The sequence below is a fragment of the Arvicanthis niloticus genome, chromosome 12 (assembly GCF_011762505.2).
Source record: "Arvicanthis niloticus isolate mArvNil1 chromosome 12, mArvNil1.pat.X, whole genome shotgun sequence".
NCBI lineage: Eukaryota > Metazoa > Chordata > Mammalia > Rodentia > Muridae > Arvicanthis > Arvicanthis niloticus.
The window spans coordinates 47437103-47461008 of NC_047669.1; the positions used below are offsets into that span (position 1 = coordinate 47437103).

General features: G+C 36.2%; 1 protein-coding gene across 3 annotated transcripts in view; it reads right to left on the reverse strand.

Annotated features, from left to right (window-relative positions):
- Window positions 1–23906, reverse strand: part of Epha3 (EPH receptor A3) — a 297859-nt gene that overhangs the window by 80367 nt on the left and 193586 nt on the right. For 2 of the 3 annotated variants that reach the window (XM_076943064.1, XM_034515244.2), the window contains exons 4-5: window positions 22802–22957; window positions 21681–22016 (exon numbers count right to left, since the gene is read on the reverse strand). In XM_076943064.1, the coding sequence (XP_076799179.1) occupies window positions 21681–22016; window positions 22802–22957 (492 nt within the window). Of the gene's footprint in view, window positions 1–1630; window positions 2120–21680; window positions 22017–22801; window positions 22958–23906 lie in introns of those variants that run through there. The other variant, XM_076943065.1, reaches the window with a different exon arrangement.

The window sequence follows — 23906 nt, forward strand, 5'->3', positions numbered from 1 at the left end:
CTTCATCTCACCTAGTATTGATTTGCACAGAGCTCAGCACAGAGTTAAGAACAGGTCTCTGTCCATTCCATGGGCAAGCCGCAATCCCTGACACTATTAATGATATTCTGTTATGTTTGCAGACAGGAGCCTAGCATAACTGTCCTCTGAGAGGTGTCACCCAGCAACTGACGGAACAGATGCAGAGACCCGGCAGCAAACCTTGGGCTGAGCTCGCACTTACAGAAGAGTTGAGGGAAGAATAAAGGCCCTGAAGGGGATAGAAACTCCATAGGAATGCCAACAGAGTTAACTAACCTAAACCCTTGAGTGATCTCAAACACTGAACCATCAACCAAACAGCATACACAGACGGGACCTAGACCCCGTGCACATATGTAGCAGATGTGCAACTCTGACTTCATATGGATCTCCCAACAACTGGAGCGGGAACTGCCCTCATAGCAGTTACTGTTTGTGGAATACACTCTCCAACCTAGGCTGCCTTGTACAGCCTCAGCAAGAGAGAATGTGCCTAGCCATGCAGAGACTTGATATGCCAGGAAGGGGGAATACCCAGGGAGGGGCCCTCCACCCTCTCAGAGGAGAAGGAAAAGGGGAGTGAGAGGAGAGACTATGTGGGGGTGGGGTGGGGCAAGTGGTGGCAGTGAGCAGGATATAAAGTGAACAAATAAATCAATTCATTAATTTATAAAAACAGGTGGGTGCTCTAGAGGGACCACACAACTTGGCAAATACAGTGGCCAAACTACAGACCGATACACACAGGAGTCAAAGGGAGCTTGATTTCTTTAGATGGGAAATGGGAAAATTCTTTTAGAGAATGAAACAGAAATTGAGTTTTGAGAGAAGTTAAGTAAATCGGTTTAAGGAAATACAGTTTCCTATGTGGCTACAGGTTAGATAAAGATTAAAAGAACCAAAACTTTGGTATTTGTTCAGGACCATGGACCCTGTATATCCAGCAATAACATTAAATAGCAGATAGGTGTGGGAGGGATCTTAGGGGATTCTAGAAGCATATCAAAGCATTTGGATTGCATGATTTTCACAGATGACATAAAAGTCCAAAACCAACTAGAGGTTAATATAATAAAATAGTCCAGATTAGAGATGATGAGCACTTGAAATTAGTAACATCAGCGAAGACAGAAGAGATATTATTTTAGGGCTGATATTGTAGACTTGATAAGTCATTATCCATTGGTAAGCATTTATTTAGTGTCCAGGACAGTATAAACCTAGATATTCATCAAACAGAATAAATTATGTGGCCCAGAATACAGTTCAGTCAGTAAAGTCCTTCTTAAATAAGCATGAATAGTTGAGTTTGCATCTTCAGCATCCTTATGAAGGCTGCTGTGTCACATGTCTGGAACCGGCACATGGAGGGGGGTAAGGAGGCAGGAAAATCAATGGAGCTCATTGTTCAGCCTGTCAGGTTGAATGGTGATTGAGAAAGACACTGAGCACCAATCACATGCCCCCTCACATACATACATCTACATACACACTCACATGCACTTTAACAGTCTATACTCACACATAAAAATAAATAAAGTAACAAATTTATTTTAAAGATAACATTTTCTCAAGACTTTTCCAAATGTGACCATTTCCTGCTTGAAGTCAGGCATCTTCTTTTAGGCTCAGCAGGTATATGACTGTCTTCAACATATTTATTTATGTCATTTTTTAAAAAAATTTATCTCTGCCAGATATGTTGTATGTCCTAAATAAAGATGTACTGCTATATCTAAAAAGACCTAAGAATAGAATGACTCCAAACAACATCTTGCTTAACCCATAAAACACTACATTCAACCATCAGATGAGAAGCATCTTCTTCCAGTTGCTGATAATTAACACAGAAACCCATACTGGACAATGTGTAGAGAGTGAGAGACTTTGGAGCAATCCATCATAAATTCAGTGACCTTCTCACACTCATCTTCTCAGGGTTCTGGATATGTGGAAGATGAAGTGGAAAGATTGTAGGAGCCAGAGATGGCAGATGACTTTAAGGGAAGTTTGTTACCCACATCCAGCAGAACTGATGATACACATATAACCTCAGAGAGACGCTGACAGCATACACATGGCCAGCACAACTTCAAACCTGAAAAAAAAAATTCCCAGCAAAAAAGAAATTGAAGTAGACATAAAGTTTGATCCCTAACAAGGAAGATATTTTCAATCAGTACTTTCAGGCAAATGGAAAATGAGTTTTCTCCAACGGAGTGTCTTTCACTGAGTATTCTAACCACACTCTAGGGAAGCCCAATGCCCAGAATAATTGGCCAACTCAAAAATGAGTCCTCTTTTTGTTTGTTTCTGTGGTTTTGTTGGTTTGTTTGTTTATTTTGTTCTAGTAATTTTTGTCTTACTGGATTTTTGTTGGTTTCGTTTTTATTATTTGATTTTTAAATTGTGTCTTTTATATTTTGAGATTATCATATAACTATACCATTTCCCCTCCCTTAAAAAAAGGAAAAAATGTCCTCCAAAAGTAATTGTATACCTCTCCTTTCTCCTTTTCAAAATTATGGCTTCTTTCTTTGTTAATTGTAGTTACACACACACACACACACACACACACACACACACACACACTCACATACATGCACACACACATACTGTTCAACTTGGTCAGTCTGTATAATATTACTTGTATGGACATTTTTAGGTCTGACCATTTGGTATTGGATAACCAACTGGTGTGCTCTTCCCTGGGGGAAACTATTTTACTTTCAACATTCTTGAGTTGCTTGTAGTTCTTTGTGTAGGGTTGAAGGCTTCTGGACTTACTAAAGCTTACTGAGGCTCAGGAATCATTGTGGGATAGGACGGAGGAGGAGGGAGAAGAACAAGGAGTTGCTGTGAGTCTGTCTCCTAGGAATGTTTCATTCTTCACCAGAAAAAAACATAAAGTTTGCTGCTTAATTGGGGAGGGAGGAGTTAGGCAGAGTATGGGACCAGAAAGAATATGAAAATATTTTTTTTCACTAAAAACTTAAAATCAAATATCTATCTTTGACTCTGATCACTCCCTTTCTCTTTAAATCTTATGACTTGCAAATATAAAATAAATATTTAAGGATCCCCATTCCATTCATAATCAGACATTTTTCATCACTTGATAATTTTGTACAATTCTCTAGAGGAATAACTGTTCTATATCTGATCTGCATCACATTTAAAATGTCCCCTATCTATGATCTTGAGCGCTGACACCATCGCTCCCTAAGTTCCACTCTTTAAGAAACTTCTATATCTTTTTTTGTTTTGTTTTCTTTTTTGTTTTTGTTGTTGTTGTTGTTTTGTAGAGGCCCAATTTTAATCTCAATGTGTGCAAATTGTAAAAGGTAACTGTCAGTTAAGTAGGGAGAGTCCAGAAGAAAGTAGACTGGAAGGTAACAATTCACAATATCAAGAAGATTTTGACTTTAAGGGTTTCACCAAAGTTTGTGACCTTAATTCATTCTGACTTTGTTACTCCTACTTTTGGTGAACACTACACAGTTTTAAAATGTATACAAGTGTTTGAATAGGATGCAGTTACCATATGAAGCTTTAACTCAAAATTTGGGTAAAGAAAAAAGGCACAATGAACTTCAACTCAATTTTATGTGCACAAGAGTTGAAAAATCTGAGCCACCTTAAAGAGAAATTGATTCTAAAATTTATAAAACCTATAAATAATCAGAGGGCAAACCACTATATTAAAACAGATTCTCTAGCAAGTAAAAATCTTGCAGTTTAAACATATGATTGTATTCATTTTAGATACAAGACAAAACTCACTCTTTAAAGTGGCTCCACCTTGGCAGATACATATATTTGTAATGAAGCACACCTGCTATATGTTGTTTATCAGTGAAAACACTGCAGCTGATTCGCAAAGCTCTGATGGCATCTGTATCCTCTTTATCACAGTAAATACAACTTCCATCTGAAAACTTAGTTTAGATTTCTGTCCCTTCTCATCAATGCATTGGGAAATTATACCCAGTGAACAGGAGCAACTAAGCCATTTTTGTGCAGCACAAATTATTTAGTTTAAAAAATTTTAAATCTATAATCATTCATTAATAACTGGGTAAGACCATTTGCCAAAAGCAATGACTTTACATAGTTTTGCCAGATTTTGCAGAGCTAAAGATCACTGCAAATCAGACTGAGTTAAATAACTGCAGACCATTCCTCTACAGTTCCTTGGTTTATCTTTTAATATGTGCAGATGCTTTGAGTGGGATCTGAATGAGTTCCCTAGTACTCAAGAATGAAGTCTTGTGACACTTCTAAATAGTTGCTGGTTTGTTGCCACCACATTATCAAAAGTACTGGTTACTAAGTAAAAAATACCTTAAAACTAAATTACATTAAACATGAGTGCTCCACAGTTTAAACCTAATATAAATCAACCATATCTGATTATCTAATTAAAACAAAATTAACCCCTGGAAGCTGAAAGTAAGACTTTCTCTTAAAACAATACCAATGAGTATTTAGACCTTTTCCATTCTTGTTTTGACTTATTTATTAATGTACTTTTGTAGTCAAAGACTCTTGCTTTCAACTTAACAGAAGTTCAAGTCTGTAACAGGTTGTAACTCAGGTAGAGACCATGCAAAGCATTGAATTATTCAAAACAGCAGGAACACACAGGCTGAAGTGAGTGGTCAAGTAGGGTTTGTTGTTCTCAAATATTAGGTATAATGGCGAAGGCATTACCAATGATATCTAAAGCTCTTCCTCCAACCCTGGCTTCTGGGCTGGAGAGATGACTCCACCTTTAAAGGCTAGGCTTACAACCAAAAACTTTTATATCTGAATGGGCGGCTACTCTTCCTTGGCTTTTAATTCAAACCTGGCTAATTTATGCCACACTGCCTTCTGTTAATGTCTGGTAGTTCAGCTATCTCCTCTCCCTGGTGTGGTTCAGACTACTAGCTCTCAAATGGGTTACTATCAGTTTGTCAACAAGCCTATCTTTCTTTCAGATTCATTTATTTTTCTAAATCACAAGCCAGATCATCTTTCTCTCTACTGCATCAAGCATCAACATTCCCCCTTGTCTCCTTTGTCCTAACCATTCATAACAAACCCAGCATTATAGCTACAAACCACAGAAAAATCTTTGCGCCTCTCTGACTAGATAAATAAACTGCATGACTGACTCTGCAGGTAACAGACCCCTGTGAAGAGGAAAGCAGCAGACGACACTGGCTTTAGCTCATTTCTCATTCCTTTATGTTTGTTAGTATTGAGGATACAGAGTTGGATTAGTAACAAAAGCAATTCTGTATTATAGTCACCCAAAACTCAATAAGCCCAATTAAATAAGTGCCTATGAAAGATAATGTGGCAGAGAACTAAACACTAAAGAGCAATGGAATAGCACAATCAGTCTGTGGTTTTAATCAGGAAATGCCACCACACCAATATATATACATATACATCATATGCATATATATTGTTGTATATAAATATTAGACAAAGAGAATATATATGATAAATAGAGTATATATAAATTTAAGAGAGAGTTGTTAAGAAATGCAACTAATTAGGAGAAGAGAAGGGAAGAAAAATTGTAGTCAGGATATAACATGTATGAGAATATATAAATGAATAAAATTTAAAATTAATATATTTATATGTACAAATAGAAGTGAATATTTATTTGCAAGCATAACTCTTCATATCCCCGAAATCCTGAAGACCTTTATTTATTTTCCAGTGGACATTACCCACTCTGTACTTTTGATGGTATTACTGAACTAAATGGCTGGGAGCTAAATTGCTGAAAGAAAAATAATATTTTCAATATTTTTGTTTATTTTTCTAGTCTTTAATATTTCTGTTCTGCTTTGTGACAATTATATTCATGAGCCAATTTTCATTGCCCATGTCGAGGACTCTAAAAAGTCTTTATAGACTAGAAATCACTACCACTATTGTCTCTTCCTCCTCCTCCTCCTCCTCCTCCTCCTCCTCCTCCTCCTCCTCCTCCTTCTCGTCCTCCTCCTTCTCCTCCTTCACCTCTTCCTTTTTCTTTTCCTCCTCCTCCTCTTCCTTCTCCTCCTCTTCCTCCTTCTCTTCTTCCTCCTCCTCTTCCTCATCTTCCTCCTCCTCTTCCTCCTTCTCTTCCTCCTCTTCCTCCTCTTCCTCCTCCTCTTCCTCCACTTCCTCCATTTCCTCTTCCTCCTTCTCTTCCTCCTCCTCCTCTTCCTCCTCTTCCTCCTTCTCTTCCTCCTTCTCTTCCTCCTCTTCCTCCTCCTCTTCCTCCTCCTCCTCTTCCTCCTCCTCCTCTTCCTCCTCTTCCTCCACTTCCTCCATTTCCTCTTTCTCCTTCTCCTCTTCCTCCTCTTCCTCCACTTCTTCCTTCTCCTCTTCCTCCTTCTCCTCCTCTTCCCTCTCCTTCTTCTCCTTCTCATCATCATCATCACCAAGTTTCTTACATCTCAAACTCACTGTATAAATTAGAGTTTAGGATGACTGATCTCTTACTCTTTTAAGGAATAAATGCATACACCAATGTGTTCATCTATTTTGTATTTTTACATGTGGAATGGAGTAACGTAGATTCATATACAATCAGCCAGCATTCTCCCAAACGAGCCACATCTCCAGCCTCACATTTCATCATTGTGCTTCATTTTCTTTGCATGAACTAAATTTAGTTAATATATTTTGCTTCATAAAGTTCTCTAGGCTAACAGCTGTGTACTAATTATTACCATATTCACCCAACCTACATAACACAGTGTGTGGCATATAAGAGCGCTCAGTGTTTACAGGGACTAAGATAGACAGTTATAATAGTGATGATAAGGATGCCCTGTAGAAGGAAGGAGGATTAAAAAAAACACCTAAGTAGTGATCTCCCAAGGTACCTTCTGGACTTCAGTGACAGTGTGTCAGCTTCCTCTGGGAGAAATTGAGCAGCCAGTGGTGGGTAATAACCTGATGGATAGGGAGGTGGAAGGTTTCTCAAGGCAACAGCTTTCAAACAGTATAATGGAAAATCCCCTGGCTGATTGGAACTCATTTTCAAGTGCTGGCCTCCATGGCTGGATTATCACTAAACCAGAGCTGGCCTCTCAGTCAGTGAGAATGTCATACCAGCTGTTTTTTAAGCAATTGTAAAGTTAAAGTGGAACCAATAATGAGACCTTCAAACAGCTCAAGTCTAACAAGACTAATGGTTAAACTCACAGAAATAGACCCTGATAATTATCTCTTTCTAGCTCAAAGGCAACAAAACTTGATTTAAAATAGTAATGGGAAATGCAATAAGTTACTGTTCTTTCTTGTCTTAGACATCCTGAGTTCTAAGCCTTCTTAACTGACTTACAAAATGCTGGAATTATAGGCATGAGCCATGTCACCTCACTTCTGAGTATGTTTTTCAATTCTTTTTCAATGCCAAGTATCTGTATAGGCAAGTATATGACCTCTCCCACCCTCAACACAGCATGAACAGAATTTCACAGAAATGTTTAAGAAGCCACAAAGATTAATCAAAATGTAGAAGGAAACATATCTGAGTATCAGTTAGTTGTGTAAACTCTATATTCTAATAATTTACAACCTTCTTTTTACTTTATGATGACTTTGGGAAGAAGCCATACATAAATGAATCCTAAAATCCATATAGAAATAAATAGATCCAGAAAATATTGGTAATAAAAGAAAATATTTTAGTTTGTATAAATCACAGAAAAATAATTGTTGTATCCTTGATACGAAGATAATATTAGTTTACATAAATCTGTATTTTAACCATTTTTCTATTCCAGAAACTCAATGTACATGAACTCTGGCCAAGCAGTGGACTGAAGTTCAATGTGGAATGAGTGTGGCATATAAACATCATTACTGTCTACATCTTATGATAGGAAAAGAAATCTTTTTCCTGAGAACATCCCAAAAGCTTTCTGACCAGATTGATCTGTGGTGTTTTAGGGGCTCTCCCAAATAGTTTCAAAAACTCTCTCTTAATTTGTATTATTGGTTGAAAAATCAGTACATACTGGAATGCTGAGAGACTCTTAAGAGTTATTTTAGGAACTTCAAATCTAAAATTTTCTAAGCTGAGGGCCTCCATCATTATTGCTACTCGCTGATGATTGACAAGCACTTGCATCCTAGTGGCATAGTGATTTACTGGGCATAAGCACGTCTCTGGACCACAGGAAAATATTGTGTTCAGAAGGATAACCTAGCATGTCTGGCATTGCTCCTGTGATATTATCAGCAGACCTGTGTGAAAAGAAGGGGACCTCTAATAACTGACCTTGTTCATACAGTGATGTTTCTCAGGATACATGCTATAGTGTAGTGTTCTCACCATTTGATAGAGTTTCTCACTACTATAGATATGGATTTAATTTAAAAGAGATTGGTATGTGAAAGAGATCATCCAGATGAGCTCTGTAAATTCCTCATAGTTTTGGATAAGAAATTATAAGAAAATTTTTTAAGGTTGGCCAGCTAATACCTCCCAAGAAAAATTCAGGGAAAGTGTCCTAAAGAAACACCAAGAGCCACAAGAAGGGAATTCCAGCATGTCTATATGACTGGTGTCTACAATTCAAAGACTACTGTCTGTTTTCCCCTTTTCTAACATTCTTAAACATCTGGAGTAGCAATTCATATAACAAAGAGATAAAATATGAGATCACTGACATGGGGAACAAAAATAATGTCATATAGCAAGTTTGTTAACCAGGGAGCCTTGATAATTGCTCACATACTAGTACTACTGTCAAGGTAAATGTGTTTTCCAAATGAAGTAAGAATCTAAAATAAGAGATTTGAGGCAAAGCATAGCATACATAATAGCATTGTTGGGCCTTGTCTAGTTGGCTGGAATCCGAGGGAAGAAAAATATTAGGTACATCAGAAATCAAAATTCTAAATTTAACCTGCCAACTTTAATATGGCAGTGTTCAGTCAAACAGGTTTCCAGCTTTCCAGCCCACACAGTGGACTTCGAGTTTTTCAGAACCAAAACATGTGCCAATTTATTAAATTTTCTCTCTATCCTGTCTTTTCTCTAATGCACTGTATCTATATGTCTGCTTTCTTAGACGCACATTCTAACACACACTGTGTCTCTAGAGGGTTTAATACATACTAATGTAACTCAAAAAGTGCTTTGCAAAACAACTCACAAAACTAAAGCTATATGTGAAATAAAGATATCTCTGTCATTTTACAAAGTGTGAGTTGTGTTTTCAAGGGATCTTTTCTTGAATGCCATTGCCATCTACCTTTCAAATATTATCATTTTTGTGTTAGTGTGAATGCCATTAGTATAATTTAGGATAAAACTAATGAATAAAATATAGTCCAGACTAAATATCTTAGTTTGAGTAAATATAACTCTGATCTATGAGCTCATTCCCTCTTAAATGTATAGGAATGTGAATCTTTGACCTTTAGATCTATGTTTGGTTCTGTTGATGGGGCTGGTTTCTCTTCTTTGCAGGACAAGGACTCAGGAGTCCAGCATTTCTGGCCTCTCTTCCCAGGTGAGACATGATCTGGGATTTTTCACAAACACTCCATCACATGTGGTAAGCACCTTCTTCCTTGTCTCACCTCCCAACACTTTCCCTCACACACATTCACAGGCATGCATTTGAGGGCATTTGTGTTCCATCTCCTCTCTGTGTTGCTCATTGTGGCAGTCATACAAGAGGTTCTGCCTGTAGTGTTTGTAATGGGAAAAAAATCAAATCAAATCAGGTGGTGCAGGTGACTACAGTCAGTATAAGAGGGTCCATAAAGAAATACAGACAAGAAACACAGCTGCCTGGCACCAACTGCAGGAGCTGGCCAGGGCAGCTGCTTCCTCAGCATAAAGGTGGGGCAGAGCTCATTCCCAGAGAAGCAGTTGTTAATGCAGAAATAACTCCCAGGCTAATCTTCTATCTAAGTCAACAAATATTTGGAGAACAAAGGGAACATGGCAGGGTTTCTTCCAGAATCAAAGACATATGAAATGAATTTTCTTCCTTCAATGTTTCATTCTGTAAGATAGGAGATAGTTTCATCTTGGAAGATATATAAGCATATGCCAGATAGCTAGCAGGCACTTCTAATTGAAAAACAAAAGGGGGATCACACTCTTGCTTTTCATTTTCAAATGGCAGACTGTGCTCACCAGCTAACGGTGAAAACACCTCACTCAGCTCCCCTAAAGTTTCATTTGTTAAATGATGAAATGCTAGGTTCTCTTCCTGAAAGCTAGAAATTTGGAGGAGGTATTGTCAGACTCTCACTTAAAATAGTTTTAAAAAAACAGTTCCGTTTTTAAGTTTTGAAACAAAAATACATATCACAAGTTAATCTTCCCACAGCTGTGCCGTTATCATTTATGTTAGATTTAGATCACTCCTATTAGAAAGTTGTCAAAAAGAGGACATTATTAAGCTATGTTCACAGGCTGGTTCTCACGTTGATGTTTTTGTGAAATTCAAGTTATTATCTCTTCCCCAGGCTAAGGGAATAGTAGGAAATAGGCAGAGGAAAGAGTAACACAGGTCTGTGGGGGTGAGTGCTCAGAAAGTGCACATCTTAGCTCCAGGAGCCCTTGAATGGAGAGTGTCATTAAGTCAAAGTGACCTTTCAGTATTCCCTAGACTAAACTGTGAAACATTTTTGAAAAGCATAAAATCTTTATTTATGGTAGGAATGTTTGAAATTCAAAAGATAAATGCCATTCGCAATGCAAGTATGTTCTGAGCATCTAATATGTAATGAGACACAGCTGTAATAACAGCCACTGAACCAGGGGCCTCTCTATATCATGTCATTAGTTGACTTGTTATAAGCTGATCTTCAAGCCCTTTTTATAAAGGCCACTAGGGTAAAATGGAAATATATCACACACTGAACATCTGTGGTTCTTTTACCAAGGACTACTCATATCAGTTTTCAAGCTGTAACCAAGGCTACATATAGGACTCAGAAACATAGTTCTTAATGAGAAGGATAGGAACTCTAAAGACTTTTATTTCCAAAGATTGGAGAAGAGTCTGGGCTCTGTCTTGGGCTTCAGAAGTAGTATGATTTTTGTTTGTGTTTCAGTGTCGTCTCATAAGTTTCTAGCCTATCTGCTCTCTATGTAAGATTCTGAATGCAATTTTTTTTCATGTGAGATGTTAATCAGAAAATAAAAATGCCAAGGTCTCAAGCTATTGCTATAGTGAATTTTCTGATTGAGAGACTGCACTTAACCCCCATATTTATCATCAGTTCTCGTGCTGCCTCTTTTCTTTATTATCTTCCTGGTTGTATAAAAATGTACTTTCTCTTATTTTCAGTGACCATATGACAAATAATGCCAATCTCATTAAATGAGATTACTGACAGGAGAAGTAAGTAGTAGAAAGAAATAAAATGTATTTTACTATCGAGAAGATTACATTCCACTCAAAAAAAAAAAAAAAAAAAAAAAAAAAAAAACTTGTTCCACAAGCAAGTATAAAAAGAGAAAAATTAATTAATAATATTGAAAACTGACTGATAGCAGGAAATGTGAACAGCTACAAACATATAGAGGCTCAGGGGGAAAGCAGCTCATCTTTACTGATAGTTACAAGTCCCCCTACAATCCGGAATATTTGATGATGGCAAAAGAAACTAATACACCAATTGAACGTGTATTTTTTTCCTTTCTATGAAGGTCCTTGGAGTCTATCCACCATCTGTATACCTATGTAGCCTATTTACTAACCATCCCTCTATCTATCTATCTATCTATCTATCTATCTATCTATCTATCTATCTATCATCTATCTCTCTATCATATATTTTTAACTCTCATATATCTATACATGTATATATTTCCATCTATCATTAATGTATGTACCCATGCTTCCATCCATTTATCCTCTCTCTCTCTCCCTCTCCCCCTCCCCCTCCCCCTCCCCTCCCTCTCCCCCTCCCCCTCCCCCTCCCCCTCTCTTTCTCTCTCTCTCTCTCTCTCTCTCTCTCTCTCTCTCTCTCTCTCTCTCTCTCTCTGTTGACCTGTTTATAATCTTCCACTTTGAGGGGACATGGTCTTATCATACACCTTAGATGGGACTTGAAATCTTGAACCTTCTGTGTCAGGTAGTTTCAGTGCTATGGATTAGGGTTTGGAGTAGTGTTTCTAATTCAAGATATAAGTGCTCTTTCTCTCTCTTTTCTATGTCTGTCTTTGTGTGGGGGAGGGTTGGTGTTGTATTAGAATCATGTATAATGAGGAGGCTTTAACTATAATGCTTAAGTAACAGAAAAAAAGGATGATGCTATTGGATATTTAGGTACTATTTGTGAACTCAAGATAAATTACTAGTTGTCTTCATTCAGCTGCAGGTGACTCTTGGAGATTCTAGGCAGCTGGCTTGTCTGCATTTTCATCGCCAAAGCAATCAATTTCATGCAGGGTTTTTAGAACTTTTCAAATCCCCTTGATGGTCCTTGAAGGTAGTCACCACATCTTAATCATGATTTTGTCTATAGTGCATGAGATATAGTGGTTGTCTCATAATAAGTGCTCTGTCAATGCTCAGGAAACACATAAAATAGAAACTAATCAAGTTGCCAAATAAAACCAGGAATTATCTAAAAATTGTTGTATTCTTTGAGAGTCAATCTGTTGTTAAACATTCCTCGTGGTAATTAAAAGTAAAACTACTGAGCATTGATCACTCAACATGTAACCAGCACTGTATAAAATATAATTTTATGCATTTGTCCTTCCTATCTCAAAATCTTACCATGCACATAACCAGAATAGAACATGTAAGATATTTAATAGTAAAACTAGATTGTTCAGTAAGTGGTTAATATGTCTCATAAAGATCTGAGTTCAGTTCTTCAACAACCATTTTAAATCCATGTGAGTTGCCATGCACCTGTCACTACAGCACTAGGGGAAACAGAGATACATAGATCCTGGTGGACAGGATAGTCACTGAACTAGACAAAGAGGTGAACTTCAGATTGAGGTGGCAAACTATCAAAAAAAGATATACAAAATCAACCTTATATACATAGAGCACACCTCAACATATATTTGTGCACACATGTGGGCATATACATATACACATACACACACATATACACACAAACACATAACTAACCTAGTTTAAATTTGTCAGGAGAGAAGCTTCATTTTCTCAGATCTCTTAGACTTCATTAACTTTTGGGAGAACTTTATACCTTCTATAGTTCTATGTTCTCAATTTATATTAAGATTTTACTTAAAATATCATGTATATACAGTAGTCAGAGTTGATGAAATTGATGGGAGTCACGCACAAAAGTTTTATTCTACTGTATAAGTCCACACCAAGAAATGTACTCTGCTCTAGCACATAGTCCTTAACATTGGCAAACTATCCCATTGGTCAACTGTGAACATTTTTCTAAAAATCATTTTAATAGAATGGAAATAAAACAAAGCTAATTAGATGAAACAAAAATAGAGTTGTCATCTGAAAATAGTCAAAGAATGTTATATTTCTAGAGGATCCACACAGTGTTACTTTACAAAGATAAAAGATGAAAAGTACCTGACCCAGTACACATACAAACAACATGAGTCAACCAAACAAAACTGATGATATACCATATTTTTTTCTCACATTGTCTTATTTAGGCTAACATGTTTGAGAAAATTTAAATTGTTTATTTTAACTTCACACTAAACTTCTTAAAGGAAACTTTAAAAATAATAAGAACAACTAATGATGATTTTAAGTAAAGGATGGCCCTTCTGTAAGTAAGTGCAGAATCTTTCTTGAATTAGTGGGTTCTGCAGCGAAAGATTTTTCAAAGTTATGAGTCATTGTAAACAGTTTGACATTCTTTTGTCTTCTAAGTTTTCTTCCAGTATCTTTTTTCCCCTTCTTCAATCTCTAAAGATGTGTGTTGCTTTATGGTCCAATGTTTAATATAATACTACCATTTTTAGTCCTCTGATATTACGTTGGGGGCAGTCTCAGAAACCTAGAACCAATCTATTCATCTTCCTATAAATTTTTTCTATTATGTAAAGTAAAAGACACTTGCTGGGCAAAAAAGTTGATATATAAACATGCATCATGTTGGGGGAGTTCAAGGACAAGCTAAATGAGCTAGTCTATTGGGTATTGTCTCTTATTATACATATGACCTATGAATTTGAAAATGTTGACACCAAACTCTAAAGTTGAACATTTACACTACAATATTTTAATATTTATTTATTTAATATCTATAATTTTGTGATTTTGAAAAATAAAGGCCCATTACCCCTAATTCAGCAATAATATTTTCATTATGTTGGACTTAGTGCACAATATCAAACATCATTTTTTTTCACAATATGTGCTCTCTGTCGTAATAGTCTATTAACAGTCTATTTGCAACAAATTGTCACTGACATCTATTTGCAAAAGAAAACATTCTAGATTAACTCAAAAGCTCCCTTACACTTATTTTAAAACAAAATTTGGAATGTATTAAACAGATTTAATTTGAATATGCAAAATATATTTACCAGTTACTTGAAATGCCAGGATTTATAGGTAGGCTTTAGACTTAATTTTCTTTTTTTTTTCTGTTTTCTTCTAATAATATTTTCTTAAGTGAGATTGTATATTGTTGCCTCACAAATGTAGGACATAGGATATGTTAACTTTGTTCTCTAAAATACACATGTCTCGATTTTTAACAGAATGACATTAGTGTTTACAATTATATGTACAATGGCATTACTGAAGCTTGGCATATTTAAACATACCATCTTTGGTATGTTTTGAGATAAAAATATAAAAAACATTTCTGTGCAATAATAATTTTTGCAATCTTGGCAGAATTTAATTATGATAAAAGTAATTAGCACCCAAAGGCCATAATTTCCTCTTCTAGGATGATTTTTGGTATTTTCGGCCCTGGAAATATACTTCAGGAGAAGCCTTAATTTAGAATGACCACATATCACCAGGCACCTGTAGAGTCCATAATTATAGTACTAAGCATTAGAGATAAATTCATGAAAAAATAGTATTTAATTTGGCAAATTGCCATATGATACCCATTTGTTCATATTCTACATTGTCATGTCTGTAAGTTTAAATAAATGTTTTAATAATTGTCACAACTAAATATATGTGAATTTGTTTTTGTTTAGCTTATCTTTCCTGTACCTATGTAAGTTTTTATTGCATTCCATGGGATGTTAGCTTAAACTCATCATTCATGTAATAATTGATATGAATATTTCTAATATATTGAGACATATTACTGCAGGAAGAAAGTCTCAACTAGCTTAGTTATCTAACTGAATTAAAACAGAAGAGGAGAAACTTATGTGCCATACACGTCAAATGCACTGTGAAATCTGTAGCATACATTGACAGACAATGCAATCTCTGTGTGAGATGAAGACCTTATATGTTGAGAGAATTAAAGATAAGGTTTTAGTTGTTAGGTTTTCTTTTCTTTCTTTCTTCATTTGAGTCTTACAAAGAAAAACAGAATAGCATGCCATGTGGTACAGTAGAGCACGAATATGTTGGTAAGATAAGTTCATTACATGTCAACTTTCTGATTCACTTTATGGCTATTATAAAATGATCTTTTCTATAGAGTGTTCTATTAACTAACAAAACTCCCACATGTGCAACTGAACAGTCAAACACAATTGCAACAACTTGGAGCTCTCAGGTCACAGTAGATTAATCAGAGAACTTTTACTGTATTCATTTTGGAATTTTGCTTTGCTTGAAATAAGAAAGCCTGCCTAGTTGTTTCTGACAGGAAAGGTTTTCCTGTCATGAATATGTCTGAGGCCATATCCCAAGAGAAAGAAAGTTAGATAGATAGAATAAAAACAAGTGAATAAAACAATAGAGCATTACATTTAGACACCATTTTCTAGTAAATATATTTTAAAGTTATAAATTGTTTATTAAGATTTAGTTACTCTTTGATTCTTTGTGTACTAATGGATTATGCTACCTTCATCAGTGGAAAGGCAGGTTTCACTGCGAGAGAAAGTCCCCAAGTCACTTACAAGACATGAAACATCACACGATGTTCCATAACTGATAAAACTTTAGTATAAGTTAAAATAAATTCAAGTAAAATAATTTTCAAAACTTTTGGCACAAAACCTGTTAAGATATTAAAATTCATTAATAACAAAGTTCTGATAGTCCTGGAATGACAAAATTAAACAAATAAGAAGAAATTGTGTTTGGTTTTTAGTTTTATTCTTTTATTTGGTAGTGAGTTCTGACTAGGAGGGAAAAGAATATTTTGTGTTATTCCAAAGAAGGCTTTTGCTTTTATTATTAAATTAAATAAATGGAAGAAGTCATTTTATGAAAGCTGATAGTGGAAATGCTTTCAATACATTAAGCAGTATTTCAGGTGTTATCCCTTTGTTGATAACTTAGTGGTCCATCAGTAGAAAACATAAATAAACCTAGGTTATTGTCTCTCTGCTTTACATGTACATTATATACAAAGTTTATATATATATATATATATATATATATATATATATATATATATGCTATGAAATGTCTGTAGTTACACCAATCATTTAGAAATCATAAGTAAAAATTAACCTCTTTTATATTTATTTGATTTAAACTTACAGATAAATTTACTTATTCATCAGTATTTTTCCTTTGGTTTGGTTGTTGCTTTGGTTCAAAAATTTGAACTCACTATAAACAGCAACCCACTGAGCCATATACTAGGCCTATCATGGATAAAACTCTATTATAGATAAACTATGAAAATATAGAATCAACCATTTTTAATGCCACAGGAATGTTAGTAGTACAGTTGGCAAAATTTGATGACCATGGGTGAGAATATAGTTAATGCTTTGATTTTATTGAATCCCAAGTGTACCATTCTTCAAAAATTTGTCTTAAAAAATTAAGAGTAAAATAATATATGTATGTACGATTTACTTTCCTAAGGAATGAAAAACAGGAAAAGACAGATAAATCCTGTGTTAAAAACCAATTTAGAAAAATCTAGTGAAATGTTTATGGGGATAATATATACTCTTATCTTATTTTTAACATTTGATACATATGGGCAAAGATTATGTTTACACAAATTCTATGTGTACATTAGTAATTGTTTAATAAAAGAAAAATTTAAAGGTCAATTTATTCCAGGAAAATGATATGCTTGAATCTGTATCTATAGGTGAAGAAGAGTTAAAGTAAAATCAGAAAAAAATAGTAAAATGTACTTTCAAGGAACATCAAAACAGATAAATCTACAAAATAGCTTCAGTACCCAAGAATCAAATATTATTGCAGAAGAGGTGGTAGAAAAATTGTAGGAACCAAGGGATTGGGGAGTTTGCTTTGAGATTGTATCTCCTTGTAATATCAGGAGTTGCACCTATCAAGATTCACTCTGCCTGCTCAAACATGAGCCAAACAAGATAACAATAGGAATGCCAAAGAAGACAGGGTAAAGCTCAAGAACCTCAACTTTACACAAAGGTCTACTGCTAATTAAGAAATGCTGAGAGGTTCCAATTGGTTATCCAATACCAAATAGTAATTCCTGAAAATAAATATACAAGTAGCGGTATGTAGCCTTAACACATTGAATTTATGCATTTAGAAATATGTTTCTATGTACATATGTATATGACTCTCTCTATATATATATGTATATAAAGACACTTAAAAATTAGGCAATGAAGTAGAAAGACTGGGGGAAGGGTGCTGGATCTCACTTGGAAAATAGTATGTTCCAGACACCGCAGGACTGACACTCTTATGAACCCACAGCGTGGCACCATTCACAGGGCCTGCACACGTGGAAGTCAGATGGGGTCCCAGTGTTGAGAAGAGGGATTGTATGGGATTTGCCATTAACCAAAAACTTGGAATTTAAAAGTTAAATCAAATGTGGAATGAAACTATAATGAACAATTCATAAAAGCTACAGCAAGCAGGTGTAATTCAGTTTGCACATTATCATGACTCATGTTGTCCTTGAGTTATTTATCTAAGAAAAACAAAAACTTGAGACTAGCAGACCAAAACAAAAACCAATCAAGAAAACACAGAAGAACACAGAAAGGTTAAAAGGATTTCTAAAACGGAGATTTAATATTTAACACAATATTAATTCAGAATAAATAGAAGTTGGTGAGTCGAGGTGGTACTACATTTAGATTAGAACGACCTCATGTTTTCTCTCATCTGTGGTTTCTAGCTCCACATCTCCAGATGTGAGTAGATAACGTGGAGTCATGTCAGAAAGTAGAAAGAAGAGGAAATAAACAGTTTCCACAGGAGGGAGGGAGCTAGAAAGAGAATGAATAGCAGGATACAGGTTACATAAAGGAGGGTAGGGGGAAGTGGGGATGGGGAGGAAGAACAACTACAGAAAAAGAAGAAGGGAGGTGGGGAAATAGCATTAAATTTGTTTTAAAAGGTTTAAATGAATCGCATTTTATTGACCCAAATTAGGTAGCATGTATGTGTACACAGGCACATGCGCACATGCAGGATGAACCTCCTAATTGGTTATCCAATAACAATTAGTCATCCCTGAATTCATATCCATATAAGTAACAGTAAGTGTATTGGAAAAATTGTATTAATATTTTATGCATTTATATAGGCTTATGTAGCATAACAAAGAAAAGGAGACCATGAGTTTAAAGAGAGCTGGGGAAGGGTGCCACTGGAGGGGTCCCAGGGAGGAAAGAGAATAGGGAAAAAGACATGGTTATATATAACAAATAATGAAGAAGGAGGCATCTAATTTAAAAATGAAGGAGTATGGGGAAGAGTTTCGAATGAGAAAAAGGAAAGGAGAAAAGTAGTTGTATTAAAATCTCATTAAAGGAATAACCTTAAAATGTCTTAATTTTAAGTATTAATTATTAATACTTAATTTTAAGTATTAATAAACAAACAAAGAAAAAGAAGGGGGTGAAAGTCATCCGAGGATGATGAAGGATGAGATCCAGTCTTGGAATGTTGGAGATGATGAGGACATTTTTGTGCCAAATAGTTTTAGAATCCTTTGGAAATACGCAGCACTGACCAGGTTTACTGCAGCTGGTCATGAGAGAAATCTCCATCAAGCTCACTGTCCTAGTTCATGGCAAATGACACTGAATGGAAGTATGAGTGTAATGTGGAAGTAGAGTTGGGTGGGGAAAAAAGAGATTGAAGTCACAATGACATGTTGGGAATGTGTCTGGATCTTTTCCAGCAGTAGCATATGAACAGACATAGAACTCAAAATTTTGTAAATTCTCTTGACTGAGCCACTTCTTCCAAACTACATTGGTTACCTCCTATAAGATGTTTACAGCCATGGATCTAGTTTTGGAGACCAAGACTAAATAGATGGATACTCCAGCAGTTGAATGTGCATTCCTAGAACTGATAAGCAAATAGTTTACTTGAAAGGGTAAAGCAAAAGGTGGAAACTCACTTAGGGCTGTAAATTTAAGATGTTTGTCTTGCAATTTTTATTTCTTCCTCTGCATGTTTGACTTGGGCTTTAATGGATTCAAGGCTCCATTTTTTTTGTTTGTTTCTTTGTTTGTTTTTATCTTACTGACTTTGTGAAAGTATTGAGAGCTGAGAGGTAATATCAGAATTTACCACATTATTCTCTATGATGAGACCGTGCCTTATCAAGAGGTTATCGGGAAGCTTTTACAATGTAATCAAGAGAAGGATCCATAAACTCAATCTTAAACTAAATGAAAAGGGACACATTCACTTTTGTCCTTTATGGCCAACATAGAGAGAACAGGAGCTAAAGCACACCGCATCTTTCCAAACGCAGGCAGGGGGATTATTTTTATAAGGCTACCAGTCCATTAACCTTCACAGGATTAAGAATAAGTGAAACAAAGAGGCGTTCTCAATAGGGACGGTATTGCTTACATATAACCATGCTTATATACTTTACCCTGGGGATTGAAAATAGAGCAACAACCTCTGTCCCCATGGCATACAAAATGATGGAAACATCATGAAATGAATCTATCATTTCTGTTATGCACTGCAAATCTATGTTTGCTCTTTAAAGAAACGAGAGGGGACTTAGGAAGAGTCACCGCTAAAGCCTGTTGGATCTCTGCCTTATGCTATGATTTGTAACTGGCAGTGGGGGAAGCAAGCACAAACTCATCTATTTTGTAAGGTCTTGACCTTCTCCTGGATGCCCCGTTCCCTCTCCTCACTCACTGTGTGTATTTAGAACTATTAATTTTCTGATTAATGTATAACCAGAAAGCCAGAGGGGAATGATAAGATAGGACATAAGGAGCTTTTGCTTGTTTTCAAATATTTTTGTTTGACTTAGGAGATTATTAGAGAACAGATTGATGTTCCTGCTTAAAGGAAGTAAATCGGCTTGAAATAGATGATTTAAGTAAATCATTTTCCACATAATTAAAACTATAGACTTCCCATGATCACTGGATAGGAGAAACCAGATTTATGTAATATATAACATGAATATTACTCATCTTTTCATATACAGTTAAATAAACCCAGGTTACACATTTTAAAAATATGATTAGATATGAATATTAGATACCATTAATTGCAGTAAAGTAAAAGCCAGCATTAGTGGGACTAGGATGTAGCATAATGAGGGACAAAGTAAGTTTGCTAAGAAAGATTAAAGTAATGGCTGAGAAAGCCATTGAAAAGTCACACATTTTCCACAGGTGATGGACATTCATCAGTATGAAAAAAATATTAACAATAAATAAATTTTCATCGAAATGAGAGATTAAAAACAAAGTTAGGGAAAAAAAACTGGGACTGAGAATTAGAAACCTTTAACTATAGACAGGAAGGAAAATGTTAGAGTTTTGTCTTATTGCTTTGTTAAAATACTCCATAAAATAAAGTTAAGAGAAACAGTTTTCTCTTTGCTTACAACTCCACATAATATTACATTATTTGGGGAAGGTCACATGTGACAAGAATTTTTAAAAGCTAGTTATGTGGCACTCAGGGTCAAAAGCAGAAAGACACAGATACATGCTTGCCTACTTGGTAGCTTGCTTGTATTCAGTTAAATTTCCCTACTCTAAAGATGAGAAGAAAAGGGAAGGGGAAGGGAGGGGAGGAGAGGTGAAGGGAGAAAAGAAGAGAAGAGAAGAGGAGGGGAGGGGAGGGGAGGGGAGGGGAGGGGAGGGGAGGGGAGGGGAGGGGAGGGGAGAAGAGAAGAGAAGAGAAGAGAAGAGAAGAGAAGAGAAGAGAAGAGAAGAGAAGAGAAGAGAAGAGAAGAGAAAATCTATGACCAATATAAAAATACACATAGCTTTAAACTGTCTATGTAACCTTTGCAAGCATCGAATACCTGCTAGATTCTTCAAGTTTAAACATGTTCCAAGGAGCCCCTTACTGGCACAGAATTACAACTAGCTAGCAGGTTTAAAGTAGTTTTGAAATCACCTTTCAACTCTGGTTTATTCTGATCCAGAGAATTAAACTATTAGTAAAGTACCACAATTATCTGAACTAGAGATTAGAATTTAGTGTCTCTTTTCCATCTCTCCATGCAATCATATTTTCCTCACCCTCCCCCCCCCCCTTTTTTTTCTGTCCACACAAGGCTTGGTTGGTCATGACAGCTGACGTCTGAAGCAGCCAATGTGTACTCACCAGCCTGATTAGTTGTGATGCTGACTGCAGCAAACTGTCTCGGTGGCGAGCTCAGCTCTGACACTCCATTAATGGCATCGATCTCAAAGGTGTAGTTGGTGTGTGCCAGGAGGTCTGTCACTGTCACCGTGGTGTTGGTCAGTCCAAGCTGCCGAGGGAGGAAGCGGACGTTGGGGCTGCACGGCTCGCACTGTGTGACATTCCATCCACATTTTTTACATATGATGTTGAAGGTAATATCCTTCCGGCCTCCTGTGTCCAGGGGCCAGCTCCAGTCCAGGATAACCGAGGTCTCGTTTATGTTAGAGATAACATTTCTTGGTGCGGATGGAGGTCCTGCAAAGTAGTTCCACAAAGATTAATGAGCATCACTTCTGGTTTCTACTACAAGGGAAGTGGAAAATTTATAAAAGAAGCGGAGAGGTAAATAATCATCCTGTCTTTATTATCTACTCTAATTCATCCTCAGAGGATCCATAAGATTATAGGCACATGGATTCAAAAGGAGCAAACTCTCCATGCTATGACCTGGGAGTTTCTATTCATGATTAAGGATCCATTCACAACGTCCAAGAAGAAATTTACTATAAATTCAAAACCCAGGTGAATTCTTATGAAAACTTCAGTATTATGTTTATAAATCTCAGTCTCCTCACCCTTTGATTTACCATGACCTATGACCTAGAGATAGCAAAAATAATAAAATCTCCAAACATAAATCTACTGTCTGTGACCTCTCTTGCCCTGGCAAATATATTGTGAGATTCTGAAGTTAGATACAGATTTTTTTTTCTTTTAATAGGGGTTGCATTGCAGGAAGTGCTTTAAAAACCAATTCATTCTGTGTGATAAATGTCGCATTTGTGATGAGCCAAGCATGGAGAAGGAAGCGGAGCGTTTTCAGATTGCATATGGAAAACAGAAAGATATGGGCAAATGCTTCACACACACAGGCACGCTTGCACACAGTGCACATACACATATATGCACATGTGTGCGTGTGCACGAGTGCATGTGTACACACACACACACACACACACACACACACTTCAAAAAACAAACATCACAGCCACAAGAACAAAACCAATCATGGAGGCATGGATTGCAGCAGAACTACTCACGGGTACAAGCCATGGATGGAGGGTCTTTTTCTGCCCGGAAATAATTATTCTCACACCTGCAGTTCACTGAACCATCTTCTTGAGTCGAGCTGTGTGGTGGGCACTTAGCACACTTGGTAACACCATCTGAAGCCTTGTAGAAGCCTGGTAGACAAGCTGCAAACAAAATTGGCTCTTTTTAAAATCTTAGCAATTGTCTTGTATCTTGAAATGTGTAGAACAGATTGCTCCCATGGTTTACAGAAGTCATTTGGCCATGTGATTTCCCTTTTTATTCATTTGAATTTGATTTACACCAAATGTCAAGGGAAATAAACGGGGATGGGGCTGCAAGAAGCCACAAGATTTAGATTATTTTGGCATTAAAGTATGGTGAATTTTCCAACTTGTGTACTCACAGCTTTATTTGGCATTGGAGAATTTGTGGTGAGCATAAGGCAAAAAACTATGTCATTATGTAGTCATTTTAAAACATGACACAGCATATATACTAGCTGCACTGTAGTTACCACTGAATTGCACTTCTGACTTGAGCTTAATTTTCTAGCAGGATATAACTTTGTCTTGAATACTGTAAGCAACTAAAGAGGAAAAATTGATATTGTGCTGTATATTTTAAGAGGATCACATGAGAAATTATTGTTATTGTTATTATTATTGTTGTCTTGATAATATCTCTTAATTTCTAGGACAATGGCATACCAACAAGATCTAAGTGCATTTCATTATGTATGGAACACAGAACACTTTTCTCATTTGTACTGTGTTAGATATGATTTGCTAATAGGTAAAAGTTCCTTGCAAACTCAGTCACCCTTCTTAGAATTTATTCAACTTAGAAATACCCTGCCTCTCTTTAATGCAAAAGAACTGGAGCCTTGGCGGAGGTGTAATATCCTGAAACATCACATTTGCCAGAGTAAGCGAAAGGGATGTGGGGGGGGTGGGGTGAGGGTGTGTGTGGGATGTGGAACAGTTGGAGGATGGAGATAAAGTCTGGACATCTGGACTGTAAAACAACCATGAAAGAATAAATAAAAAGAGAGAGAGAGAGATCTTTCAGATACTGAGCCACCAACCAGGCAGGACACACTAGCTGGTCCAA